The sequence below is a fragment of the Dicentrarchus labrax genome, unplaced genomic scaffold (assembly GCF_905237075.1).
Source record: "Dicentrarchus labrax unplaced genomic scaffold, dlabrax2021, whole genome shotgun sequence".
In the NCBI taxonomy this organism is placed as follows: Eukaryota; Metazoa; Chordata; class Actinopteri; family Moronidae; genus Dicentrarchus; species Dicentrarchus labrax.
Window position 1 is genome coordinate 4,239,746 of NW_026136712.1, and position 12,849 is coordinate 4,252,594.

Genomic DNA, 12,849 nt, shown 5'->3' on the forward strand with positions numbered 1-12,849 from the left:
TGAATGTGACATTCAGCCGGACACAAAGTGCAACTACTGCTGTTATAAAGATGTTTATTATTTGACGTATGGTTTTACAATGTAAATCATACAGATTTGCACAGATCTTATCACAGGTTATAATTACACTGCACTGATCAATATGTCACTAAATTGCATAATACATTGTTCAGCAAATACCAGCATAAGAAAATCAGTCCTGTGCAATGTGCAACGTGCAAAAGGCACCAACTGCAATAATAAAATCTCTCTTCTTAAAATATGTGCATACAAATATACAAATTATATTCTTTGCCCTCCAGATTAAAACACACCAGTGCATAAGATATATTTCACACTTGTCATTAAAATAAAAAGTCATTAAGTGCAATTCAATATTTGAGGTACTGTATGTTTTCTGCTGAGGTAACTGGACCAGAGCGTATGTAGGTTTGTTACACTGACAGTATATATAGTGGACAGAGCTCCCAGGTCCGCGGAAAGAAGCCAACATAGACCTAAACATGCATTTTATGTAATGGCCAGCAGGGGGCAGCTCCATTGGCTGCAAAAAAAGAATCAGATCAAACTGTGGAACTTGGCAGTGCTGATCAAATATGATTCAAGATTCTGTTACTGCGTTACTTATTTCCCACCTAAAATTGTTTCAGAAACATATTTCAATGCACTGTTTATCTGTAATGTGAGAATGTGTGACCAGGCTTGTCGCTATAGTTTCCTGCTATGGATGAGTTGAAACTGCGCAGCCAATGAGAGCAGTACGTCACCTATGATACGGTATAGGAGATTGATGCATGTATAGTTACAGTGACCTGTGTAAAATTCCCTGACTTCTTCATAGAATGTAAACATCCTGTACATTTCCCAATCTGGAAAATACCTTTCTAAATCCCATGGTATAAATAAAAAATATTGCCTCGACTGCCTCAGCAATCTACAAACATTACAGCATGTGTCATTTTGCCGTATGATCTGCGTCACTTTGGCACCCTGAAAACAGGAACACTCGATCTGTGATTCTCCCGTTCCCTTTCAGCACCATCCGGTCCTCGTACACAGAGACCGTGCCGAAGGCGTTGCCGTCAGGTGGGGTCTCGATCACCCCCTCTAATGTCAGGTGGTGCACTCCTGTGTCTCTGTCCTGGTAGTATCCGCCGTCGTGGTCGTGTCCAGCCATGAAACACACCACACTGCTGTGGGAGCGTATGATGGCCAGGAGCTCATCGAAGTTCCAGGCGAGGCAGATGGGGTCGGTGGAGAAGGGGTGTACGGGGAGGTGACCTAGGCAGGGGGAAAAAATTATTTAGAAAACAAATATAGCAGCCAACAATGATTAGCTATGTAAAGATATATACAGTTAGGTCCATATATATTTGGACACTGACACAAGTTCTGTTATTTTAGCTGTTTACCAAAACATATTCAAGTTATATAATCAATATGGGCTTAAAGTGCAGACTCTCAGCTCTAATTTGAGGGTATTCACATCCAGATTGGAGGAAGGGTTTAGGAATTACAGCTCTTTAATATGTAGCCATCTCTTTTTCAAGGGACCAAAGGTAATTGGACAATTAACTCAAAAGCTATTTCATGGGCTGCATGGGCTAGTCCCTCATTAACCCATCATCAATTAAGCAGGTAAAAGGTTTGGAGTTGATTCCAGGTGTGGCATTTGCATTTGGAAGCTGTTGCTGTGAACCCACAACATGCGGTCAAAGGAATGGAATGGCTCAATGGAAGTGAAACAGACCATCCTTAGGCTGCAAAAAACAGATGAAGTCCATCAGAGAGATAGCGGAAATGTTAGGAATGGCCAGATCAACAGTTTGGTACATCCTGAGAAAAAAAAAGAGCACACTGGTGAGCTCAGGAACTCAAAAAGGCCTGGACGTCCACGGAAAACAACAGTGGTGGATGATGGCAGGATCCTTTCTGTGGTGAAGAAAAACCCCTTCACAACATCCACCCAAGTGAAGAACACTCTCCAGGAAGTAGGTGTATCAGTATCTAAGTCTACCATAAAGAGAAGACTTCATGAGAGCAAATACAGAGGGTTCACCACAAGGTGCAAACCATTAATCAGCCTCAAAAATAGAAAGGCCAGATTAGACTAAACATCTAAAGGAGCCAGCCCAGTTCTCAAATAGCATTCTTTGGACATATGAAACGAAGATCAACCTGTACCAGAATGATGGGAAGAAGAAGAAAGTATGGAGAAGGCTTGGAACGGCTCATGATCCAAAGCACACCACATCTTCTGTAAAACATGGTGGAGGCAGTGTGATGGCATGGGCATGCATGGCTTCCAACGGCACTGGGTATTTATTGATGATGTGGAGGAGGAGACAGTAGCAGCCGGATGAATTCTGAAGTGTATAGAGATATTCTTTCTGCTCAGATTCAGCCAAATGCAGCAAAGTTGATTGGACAGCGCTTCACAGTACAGATGGACAATGACCCAAAACATACTGCAAAAGCAAGCCAGGAGTTTTTTTAAGGCAAAGGAGTGGAATATTCTGCAATGGCCGAGTCAATCACCAGATCTCAACCCGATCGAGCATTCATTTCATTTGCTTAAGACAAAAGTTAAAGCAGAAAGAGCCACAAACAAGCAACAACTGAAGACAGCTGCAATAAAGGCCTGGCACAGCATCACAAAGGAGGAAACCCAGCGTTTGGTGATATCCATGGTTCCAGACTTCAGGCAGTCATTGCCTGCAAAGGATTCTCAACAAAAGTATTAAAAATGAAAATTTTATTTATGGTAATGTTAATTTGTCCAATTATTTTTGAGCCCTTGAAATGAGGAGACTTTGTTTAAAAATGGTTGCAATTTCTAAACGTTTGATAGGATATTTTTGTTCAACTCCTTGAATTAAACCTGAAAGTCTGCACTTCAATTGCATCTCAGTTGTTTAATTTCAAATCCAATGTGGTGGCATGCAGAGCCCAAATCATGAAAATGGTGTCACTGTCCAAATATTTCTGGGCCTAACTGTAGTGGAGTCATGGTGTCCTCACTCTCCATTTGTCTGTGTTGCTATCGCGTCCTCTCTGTTGTTTGTTTACAAAGCCGGTCTGGCTTCTTTGTCAGTGGATTAAGGACTTATCGCGACCAGTGCCTGACAAAATAAGAGTGATAGCGATATTTAATAATGTCAGAATAACAAGCTGAGCCTGTCAGTGGCAAAAAAAGAACTTTCAGTGGACGTACTTTGACGGGGTATTATTCCCAAGAATGAGCTATGCTCACGTTTTGTGAATATTTTCTCATCGAACTCTGTGAACGGAGATCATTTCATCCAAACCAGTGTTTGGTGATTGTTGCAAAGACTGACAAAGATGGCTTTGGTCAGTGTCATTCTGTCCAGTCTGAAGTGTGTATTATGAATATCTGCGAGGAAGAAATGACTGATTTTGTCAATGGAGTCGGGTGGGCCATAGCACCTATTTGTTTTGATCTGAGATGCTGTGCTCTAGTGCAACATGTAGTAGCACCGAATTTCTTACATATAACCTGGAGATTTCTGGTATCTGGTATAGCAGCACTTGAACAGCAGGTGATGCACACAGGACCAATAACCTGAAACTGAAGCAGCTCTGTGGAATTCAGCCATCATTCATTTTATTATTTATTATTTACTTTTTCTCCTGACATGTCAAAAGGACTACTGTGCATGCTGGCTCCCTCAATAACAGCTCCTTAGTTAGTCTGACTTACCAGCTACCTACTAAATTGCATTTGGCGTGTAAAAGAAAACAGTGGAGTGGTCCTTTAATAATTCAAAATGAAAATGAAGGTTCTATTCTTACTGGTCCAAACTGCCATGAAAGTGTAGTGGTAACTGAGGAAGTATGCCTGCACACCCACGAGTGCTCTAGTTGCGGTATAAGTCACACTGTGGAGTCCTCTGCTTTTTGCCAGATCTGTGGTTGTTCTGACTCATAATGTGTGTATGGTTTATTCTATGATTTGCTCTGTATGTCAGTACGCCAATTAATCAGATTATTATGAAATGATAAAAATGGTTGCTATGGTACAAATGATTGCTAATGTTGAGAATCAAACAAATAGTCACATTTACAATTAAAATGAAAAATCAAGACCACAAAATAAGAAAAAGAGACGTGTTCTTCCAACACACACAAAAGGTAGTGAACCAACGGGGAACACACTGCTGGTTCCTCGGAGAGGAGAGAGGATGGTTTTTACTGCCACTGTTGGTTTGCTGGTTTTTTGATCTGGTGTTGGAGCAGGTGCATTAGTGACGCTGGAGAGGTAAGTGTGCTCAATGCCCACTGTTGAAAAGGGGGCTAGCTGAATACCCGGCACTACACAATAGGTAGGAGCTAAAAAAAGCCTGTATGAGTACGCTGTGAATCACACAGGGGGAAACTGGGTAAAAAAACTGCTGGATGATGCTGTCAAACACGGTGGTCATGACAACCTGCTCGTATGGGAGAGTGTTGAACTGGATCTGCAGTGGCTGACCGGTTGTGCCATACAAACGTCATGTAATTCAACCAATGCCTGAACCAGTAAATAGCAAAACATCACATCACACCTTCCCTGACCGGGATAGGATTAAACAATCTTTGTAAACGAGAGAGATTTCTTTACTTACTGACAAGTGTGACTCTCTCCCGTTTCTCATCAGCTGAGGACAGAACAGAATCCAGCCAGTCCAGCTGGTCCTTACTGAACCCCCCGTTGAACATGGTAAACCTCTGCCGACCCTCGCAGACTGAAACAAGAACACATAATGTCAACACTCACAATCTTTTTTTTCCATCATAAGTAAAACAATCTACACACTTGAAATACTTTATTAATGAGAAAACATAAAATATCCCACGACCCAAGTGTGAGTCCCGACCCAGTCTTTGGTAATGAATGCCCTATATTAGTGAAATACCGATATACCGTGAAACCGGCAGAATCTTATAAAATACCATGACACAGATTTTTGACCATACCGTCCAGCAGTAATTTATGAATTCTGCTTTTCACTTGTAAAAGCAAGACTGGTATATATCTCTTCATTTTATAATAACACTTTAACTACAGAAGGAAACTTTGGCATCAAAGCCAATACATAAATTGCTTATTCATCCATTAAAATATTTAAATAGTAAATAAAATAGCATAACATGTTAACATCACATACATACAGTGATATTCAAAAGCTTGGGCACCCCTTAGGAAAATCCCTGCATCAGTTTGTAACTTGCTGAGCTTTTGAAGCAGCAACTTCATTTTGACATATGTTATACCTTATGGAAACAGAAACATCTCAGAAGTGAAATCATTGTTATTGGTCCAACAGACACATTTGTGTGCATTTAAACTAAAATAGGCATGTGCATAAATTTGGGCACCCCAAAGAAATAATTCCATTAATGTTTAGTAGACGCCTCCTATAGCCACAGACAAGTCCCTGAAGTCTGGCAGGTGGTATTTTGGCCCATTCCTCCATACAAAACGCCTCCAGTTCAGTCAGGTTTCTTGGCTTCCATGCGTAGACAGTCTGCTTCAAATCAATCCATACATTTTCAATGATGTTAAGGTCTGGGGACTGGGATGGCCATTCCAGAACATTGTACTTGTGCTTCTGCATGAATTCCTTGGTGGATTTTGAACAGTGCTTAGGATCACTGTCCTGCTGAAAAATGCTTCTGGCTTGTCCAGATGTGTTGTGCATACCTCATACGACTCTTCTTGTGACGAAAGGAAAGGCTTTTTGCACATCACCCTTCCAATGAGCTTTTCCAGGTGCAAACGATGTGGAACGATGAACAACTACACCATCAGCAGCCAGATGTTCTTGTAGTTCTCTGGAGGTGGTCTGTGGCTTGTCTGTGACCATTCTAACCATCCTTAGCCTGTGCCTTTCCTGTATTTTTTTCGGCCAACCACATCTTTCCTTCACAAGGACTGTTCTTGTGGCCCTCCATTTCTGCACTACATTTCTGACTGTGGAGACAGACAGTCCAAACCTTCCAGATCATTTATTGTACCCTTCTCCTAATTCATAATAATGAATTATCTTAGTTTTTAGGTCCGTGGAGAGTTGTTTAGAGGCCCCCCATGTTGCCACACTCTAAGAAAGAACCTAGGACAAGCACAGCCAGCAGTTACCTATGTGAAACAGCCTTTTTCATGATTGGTTCCACCTGTCTTTGTAATTGAAGGTCTCACGAGCTAATCAAAGCAATTTTGTGCTGCAACCTGTCAGTTATAAATCCCTACAGGTCTTGAAATGAATGCGATTAAAATGGTGCCCAAACTTCTGTACATCCCATTTTTTACATTTTTTTTATTATAATAAAACTATCGAATGCTACTCTAAGAATGTCGGTCTGGAAAACACTCAAATATCTACATCTCTGTAGGAAAACAAGTCTTGTTGCTGTGATCTTCTCTTATAAAGGTAGAGCATATGATCATGAAATCTCAGAGGGGTGCCCAAACTTTTGCATACCACTGTCTGTACATACCTGGGGGGCAGTTGAGGTCCTCGTTGTTGTTGTACTGCTTTATCAGACTCATAGCATCGCGGTACTGTTCACTGGACTCCTCTCGGCCCAGCAGGCTCACATCATAAGCGTCCAGCACGACGAACGTGAACCCGGGGAACGGGCTGAAGCGGTAGGCGTAGATATCCCCTCCTGCCCGGGCTCCGGTCGGGCCGCCGTCGGTGTGCGGTGTGCTGTTGAGCTGGGACCGCAGCAGCGCGCTCCTGCTGAAGTTATAAAACTCATGGTTACCCCACACATGGTGGACCTCCACGGGGCTGGAGCTGAACTCTCTCAGCACGGTGGCCAAGGCTCGGTCCGAGGCGTCGTGGCCCTTGTTGAAGCCGTCGATGATGTCTCCCAGCTGGAGGATAAACTCGGGTTTGACGGGCGACTCCGACCAACTTTCCTGGGCATTTCTGAGCAGCTGGAGGCTGCTCCGGTAGTACCGCCTCCTGGTCCGGCTGTAATTGTATCCGTCGTCGAGGTCTGCGTACTGAATGTCAGCTATCACACCGAATGTAAACAGCGGCGTTTGTTGAGGACAGTCGCCCATTCTCGGCTTTGTCTTCGGGGTAACTGATGTCTGTGTTTGTCTGTAGAGGGAGGTGAGTGTACAGGAAACACTGCCGAAGTACCGGTATCCTCCTAACCCCCCCACATGGTGAAATCCAGCCAGGCTGTTCAATGTTGAATATCCTCTATCGTCCTACACGATGACAGCACAGTATCCAACGCTGCTAGGCACAATAAAAGCAACCACTTCCGGCGGCATCCTTCAAAATAATGCTGTTAGACAACCAGTCAGTAAAGACTGGTGGATATGGCGAGAGGGGTCCAGCTGCAGCCTCACAGACGCTACAAACCACGGCCACTTGTACACATTGTACATGTTAGAAAATCAGAGGCAGAGTAGAGTCGGGTCTTGGAATGATATAGAAGTGTGCAATGTTTGCAACCCTAATCCTAACCCTTTGAGCCACAACAATATATGACTTAATAAATGAATGCAAACAAATGGTGACTTAGGAAAGAAAGATAAATAAATAAATAAATAAGCATTTTAGCAAATATTAAGCAGAAATAAGGAGGATAAATGACTTGTGGTAGCCTAACTGCTAAAAATATATTCATACATAAATGTTGATATTTATGAACATCAAAATGTATAACTTTTGCAAACTTCACATCATGGGAAGACACACCTAATTTGATTCATGAAATTCACTTCCAGAATGCCGGACGGGAAAAAGAAGTGAGTCCTTGCCAGTCTGAGACATATTAAGTAAACCAAGGAGCTGCTCGGAGCCTGGTGGTCTCCAGGGAGCCCCAAACAAAATCTGTTAAGGCCCTGAAAAGGCTTAGACTGGGCCTGCAGCTACTGACTTTACATTTATAATAGTTCTGTGGCTTTACATGATTAAGATAAAGTCTCACTTCCTCACTCAGGAAAAATAATGTTGCTCTGTAAAGTGCCACAGAGGGGCACTGCATGAAAGTACACACACTATAACCAGACATTTTCATAAGACATAGAAAATACAAGCATAGACTATTTATTGACATATTTATTAAAATATTTATGTTATGTTGCTTTTTAGACAAAGGTTGAAAGATGCAGGATTGTGGACTGATCACACAGGTACGTTCTCTGCCTCCTCTGCTGAAGCTGCTTCCTTTTCCCCGGCTGACAAAAGAAAACACACACACACACACACACACACACACACACACACACACACACACACACACTAACTTGAGTACAGATTTGGAAACCCCCTTATATTGTCCCTGGTCTCCCTTTCAGGACTCTTGTGTCTCTGTACCTCTGTGTTTGAGGCATTTGAGGTACATGACAGACACACAAACTGCAGACACAAAGACATGAAGTTTGTTGTTTCTGAGGCAAACATTCAGCCTCAGAAACAAACACTGAATTCAGCAGATTGCTATATTTACTGCAGCCCCTGCTCAGTAGAGTGGAACAAACCCAGGTTTGTCAGTGTTTGTCCTCAAATAGTTTTGATGATTTGTAAGTCAAATTTTGATATTTTAAAAATAAATCTAAAAAAATTATCAATAATTTATCATTTCCCAAATTGTGTAGATAAAAAGAAATCCCCCTCCAGCTCTTTATTGACAGTAGAAATCCTATAGAGAAACAGAGACAATAGAGACTAATATTTCTGGGAATTTTAACCATGAAAAGTCTTCTATGAATACAACATTTTTAAGGCTGATTCGGACATGCTTTTAGACTAAATATCTTAATATTTTTATAGCAAAAAATTCTTACCTAAAGCCTGACAGGGTGGAGAGGGATTTGAAACAACATTTAGAGCATATGTGGGCATATACAGCTTACAGAAAATATAATTTAACAGCTGAATACACAGCTAAATGTGATATTTCTGAGATTTAAAAAAAACAACTAAATATTTCACAGTTTTGTTGGGTGGCTAATAAAAATATATTTTTTTTATTCCTACTGGGGGAATTAGGACACATGACCTCAGTATTATATAGATCTAAAATCCTGGCTACGACCCTGCCTCTGACTGTCATTTTGGGGTTCACCTGAAGTCTCTTGGCCTGGAGTCCACTGTGTCAAGCCGGTGACACACTTGGGAATCCACTTGAGGACAGTGGTGGAAGCCAACTCGCCCCACTCGCCCTCAGCTCGGTCCTGCAGAGAACGGAGTGAGACACAGCTTCAGATTTTTATGTGTTTTACTGTGACACATTTTGGCCTTTACTGCAAGCAAAATACACAGATATTTTCACTGTGTTCCGTATTTATTCTACGAACTCCAGGCTCACTGAAGATGTCACACACATGCACCCTGAAGTTTTTATATTGTCACTAATGTTCACATCATGCATAGAAAGTCAAACATGCACATAGAAGAGGGAAGTGTGCACACTGGAAAAGAATAATAACACTTCTAGGAGTAAATTCAACAACAGTAATGCATTGTTGTGCATGAAAAAAACACAAGATCATCATGCAACACACTGCTCATCAGCAGTTGTGTATAAAGGCAGTAGCAGCACCTCCTCTGCTCCTCCTAAGGAGAGATACCCCTCCCTGGAGCCCGGGTAGGGTGACCTCTGTGCTTTCATATTTTTATCGTTCTCCTCACCGGTCGCTGGCTGGAGTTTTTAGTTGAGAGAGTTATTATGGTTATGTTCTGGTATTCATTCAGTGTGCCCTCACAACGTTCCAGTTTTCTGGGATTATTATGAGGAATTTAAAGTACATATATATTTAAAGCTGCAGTAGGTAACTTTTATAAAAATTACTTTTTGTCATTGACTTGGACTTTCACTATATCCTGACAGTAGAACATGAGACAGATAATCTGTAAAAATAAAAAAATAAAAAAAATAAATCTGATTCCTCTGGCTCCTCCTAGTTCTCCTAATGGCATTTGCACTTATTGATCTGAATGAAAACAACCAATCAGAGCTGAGAAGGACAGCTGATTGTTAAGTTCCCATCAGGTCATCAAATACTGATGCTTTGGGTTAGTGGAGATTGAGAGACTATCAGCTATCTTTCTTGGCTCTGATTGGTTGTTTTTGTTCACAGACTGTGGATTTTCTGCAAATGCCATTAGGAGCACTAGGACAAGCCAGATGAAGTTTTTTCCATAGCTTATACAAAAAGTTATTTTTATAAAAGTTACCTACTGCAGCTTTAAATCAGATGAAACAGCTGGATTGTGCTGATGTTGGATTACCTGCTCTGCTTGGTGATATTCACCATGCTGCTCACACCCGATGTCGAACACGTACTTCCCCGGGCCGTACGGCTGCAAAATAAGAATAGGATGGCAGAGACAGCTCTAGTACTGAGGACAAAATAATCTTCTTTACATTAACAATGTTACAGATGTTACATGGTACAAAAACTAGCTTTATTCAGAATAAAACTATTGCAAGCAACTTGAATTTTAATTTTGTAGCCATTGTTTACATTGGTTTGTACTCACAATAGTCATTGTGTCATTGCCATAATATAACTACTAATATTCTGTACACTAAACCATCTGCCCTAATTACTTCTCTTACAGAGATTGAACATAAATGAACCATTAAATATTTTCATTAATCATTGGCCAAGCATTCTGTGAATACGAAATCAAAGCAGGACTTACATTACTGTTGACAAAGTTGCCCTTGTATCTGTGGTTAGAGTGAATGTACTCTCCAGCTGACTCCATCTTGCCATTCACCCATGAGCCCTTGAACTTGGAGCCAGTTTCGTGGTAGTGGTAAATTCCCTGGCCCTGTCTGGCAATGGAACAACACAGAAGATGTTGAGTCATTTTAAAATCAAGTTTAGATTTAAAAGATATCAAGCTAGGCCTTGAATACAGGATTTGGTCCCAACCCGCCAGGTGAATGTGCGCTTTCAGAAAAACATCTCAGTGATATGCACTTGTGATTTTACAACTGAAAGATATACCTCATATGATGCAGCCACTCTCCATCATACGTGTCTCCGTTGGGATAAGTGTAGACACCGTGACCCTGTCTCAGGTCCTCAACCCACGACCCTGACAGACACAGAGGGGCAACGATAAGAGTTTGGTTTCTGAAACTTTGTGTCAAGGCCTCAGATGGACCAACCTTCACACACTCACTGCACACACACTAATAAAATGCAGTTGGCAGCTATCTCAGCTCCTAGCTTTATTGTACCTTCATATTTAGAGCCATCTGGGTAGTAGAAGGTGCCCTGTCCATGTTTCATGTTCTGGTAATAGTCTCCCACATATTTTGACCCATTCTTGAAGCGATATGTCCCCTATTAGACAAAACAGTCAATGATAAATACAGTATAGATTAGTCAAAGAGACAATTCTTTCACCAGTTAACCAGGGACTTTTATATGTTGTTCCAAATATTTGCACAGAGATTGGAATATACTGGTATATATGAGAGAGAGTTTTAAAACGCTATGAACTCATTTTAAATCAATTTTGGAAGACCTGGAGATGGAATGACAGAGGGGTCGATGTTTAAACTGATATTGCTGAATTCATGGCTTGTACTGGACTCTTATTCTCTAGGTAATATGATGCAATACTGTGGTTTTTTGTATCTGCTTTAATTCACTTATTTTTTGCTGCTGCCGGTCTTGGCCAGGACTCCCTTGAAAATTAGATTTTTAATCTAAATGGGCCCTCCCTGTTAAATGAAGCCTAAATAAAATGTAAGAAACATATTTGAAACTTCTCTGGCAGTGATAGAAATATTGTTGTCATCACAGACTGAATATGGATATAAAGGTTTTTTTAAAAATACAATATGAGAGCATTGCTTAAATTCAAATGTACCTAATTCCACTTCTGCAAAGTCTACACTGACATTTCATTAAGCTCATTTTTACCACATCTGAGGGAGTCTCATTTCCATGTGGTGGACCTGGTCTATCTGGAATATTTCATTTTAATTTAAGTTTTCTCAATCATACTTTTTCCTCATCTTACATGGACTGATTGCTGTGGCTGTTGTGGAAATACGGCTGCAGAAACCTGCTGTGTTTGAATGTGTTTGAATGTGTTTGAATGTGTTCAGCCCCATTTGACTGACTGACTTTCAGAAAGCGCCTCTAGTATCACAGTTACCTCTCCGTGTCTTTTGCCCTTCTCATAATGCCCCTGATAAGTGTCTCCGTTGGGCAGAACGGCTTTACCCACTCCGTGCCTCTCTCCTGCTTCATTCCTGCCCCCTTCATATTCCTGCGCCAGTCAAACACAAGAGAACACAGCACAGGTCAGGAGGCAGCACAGATCTGCCTTACAAACACGGGTGGAAACAGCTGGAAGGCAATGCTAACGCTAGCTTCTATATTCTATGGAGCTGATTATATTCTCTCACCCCGAGTTTACTGCGGTCATCATCAAACTCATCGGATCCAGCATCCGACATTGTTCTCTGTCAGTTTCTAAGTTACGGACGGTGGAAACGGCAGCAACTGTCCAGTAAACACCGGAAAGATGTTCAGTCAACTCAGCCGGCTCTTGATAGTTTACGGTTGCCACGACAACGGTCAATCACACGTGAACTTGCAGGCAACGAGTTCTAGCCAATCAGAGGCAGAGAAGAGCGGGTCACGAATACGCCACGAAGAAATGCGGCGCAGTTTACTTTTCCTGTTAGCTGTACAATATCAACTATTTAAAGTCTCAGAGACCAGCCTTGTTTCCATCTTGGTGGCTGTGCATCTTTGACATTATCTGGTGAGTTTTCAAAAGTTTGAAGAGCAAATAGTAGCTTCTTTTTTCAGCCTATGTTATCCCCGCTGGAAACCATAAATTCCCC

At 41.5% G+C, this 12,849-nt stretch overlaps 2 protein-coding genes across 2 annotated transcripts; both read right to left on the reverse strand.

Annotated features, from left to right (window-relative positions):
- Positions 1-37: 37 nt before the first annotated feature.
- On the reverse strand, positions 38-7,264 carry adprm (ADP-ribose/CDP-alcohol diphosphatase, manganese-dependent). Its single transcript, XM_051416831.1, has 3 exons — positions 6,499-7,264; positions 4,626-4,745; positions 38-1,281 (listed from the first exon to the last, which is right to left on the reverse strand). Exons 1-3 carry the CDS (start codon positions 7,070-7,072, stop codon positions 956-958), a joined length of 1,020 nt encoding a protein of 339 aa, XP_051272791.1. The 5' UTR covers positions 7,073-7,264; the 3' UTR covers positions 38-955.
- An 802-nt stretch (positions 7,265-8,066) lies between these two features.
- On the reverse strand, positions 8,067-12,571 carry rsph1 (radial spoke head component 1). The gene is made up of 8 exons (XM_051418566.1): positions 12,406-12,571; positions 12,153-12,266; positions 11,224-11,329; positions 10,988-11,078; positions 10,677-10,812; positions 10,260-10,331; positions 9,094-9,202; positions 8,067-8,203 (listed from the first exon to the last, which is right to left on the reverse strand). Exons 1-8 carry the CDS (start codon positions 12,454-12,456, stop codon positions 8,151-8,153), a joined length of 732 nt encoding a protein of 243 aa, XP_051274526.1. The 5' UTR covers positions 12,457-12,571; the 3' UTR covers positions 8,067-8,150.
- Positions 12,572-12,849: the final 278 nt, after the last annotated feature.

Coding starts and splice junctions, on each gene's coding strand:
- rsph1 (XM_051418566.1), bottom strand. CDS start 12,456: ATGTCGGATGCTGGATCCGATGAGTTTGATGATGACCGCAGTAAACTC. Junction 11,330..12,152: donor AGGGCAAAAGACACGGAGAG/GTAACTGTGATA, acceptor TTTGTCTAATAG/GGGACATATCGCTTCAAGAA. Junction 9,203..10,259: donor AATATCACCAAGCAGAGCAG/GTAATCCAACAT, acceptor CGTTCTCTGCAG/GACCGAGCTGAGGGCGAGTG.
- adprm (XM_051416831.1), bottom strand. CDS start 7,072: ATGGGCGACTGTCCTCAACAAACGCCGCTGTTTACATTCGGTGTGATA. Junction 4,746..6,498: donor GGACCTCAACTGCCCCCCAG/GTATGTACAGAC, acceptor TTCTTGTTTCAG/TCTGCGAGGGTCGGCAGAGG. Junction 1,282..4,625: donor GGAGAGAGTCACACTTGTCA/GTAAGTAAAGAA, acceptor CCCCCTGCCTAG/GTCACCTCCCCGTACACCCC.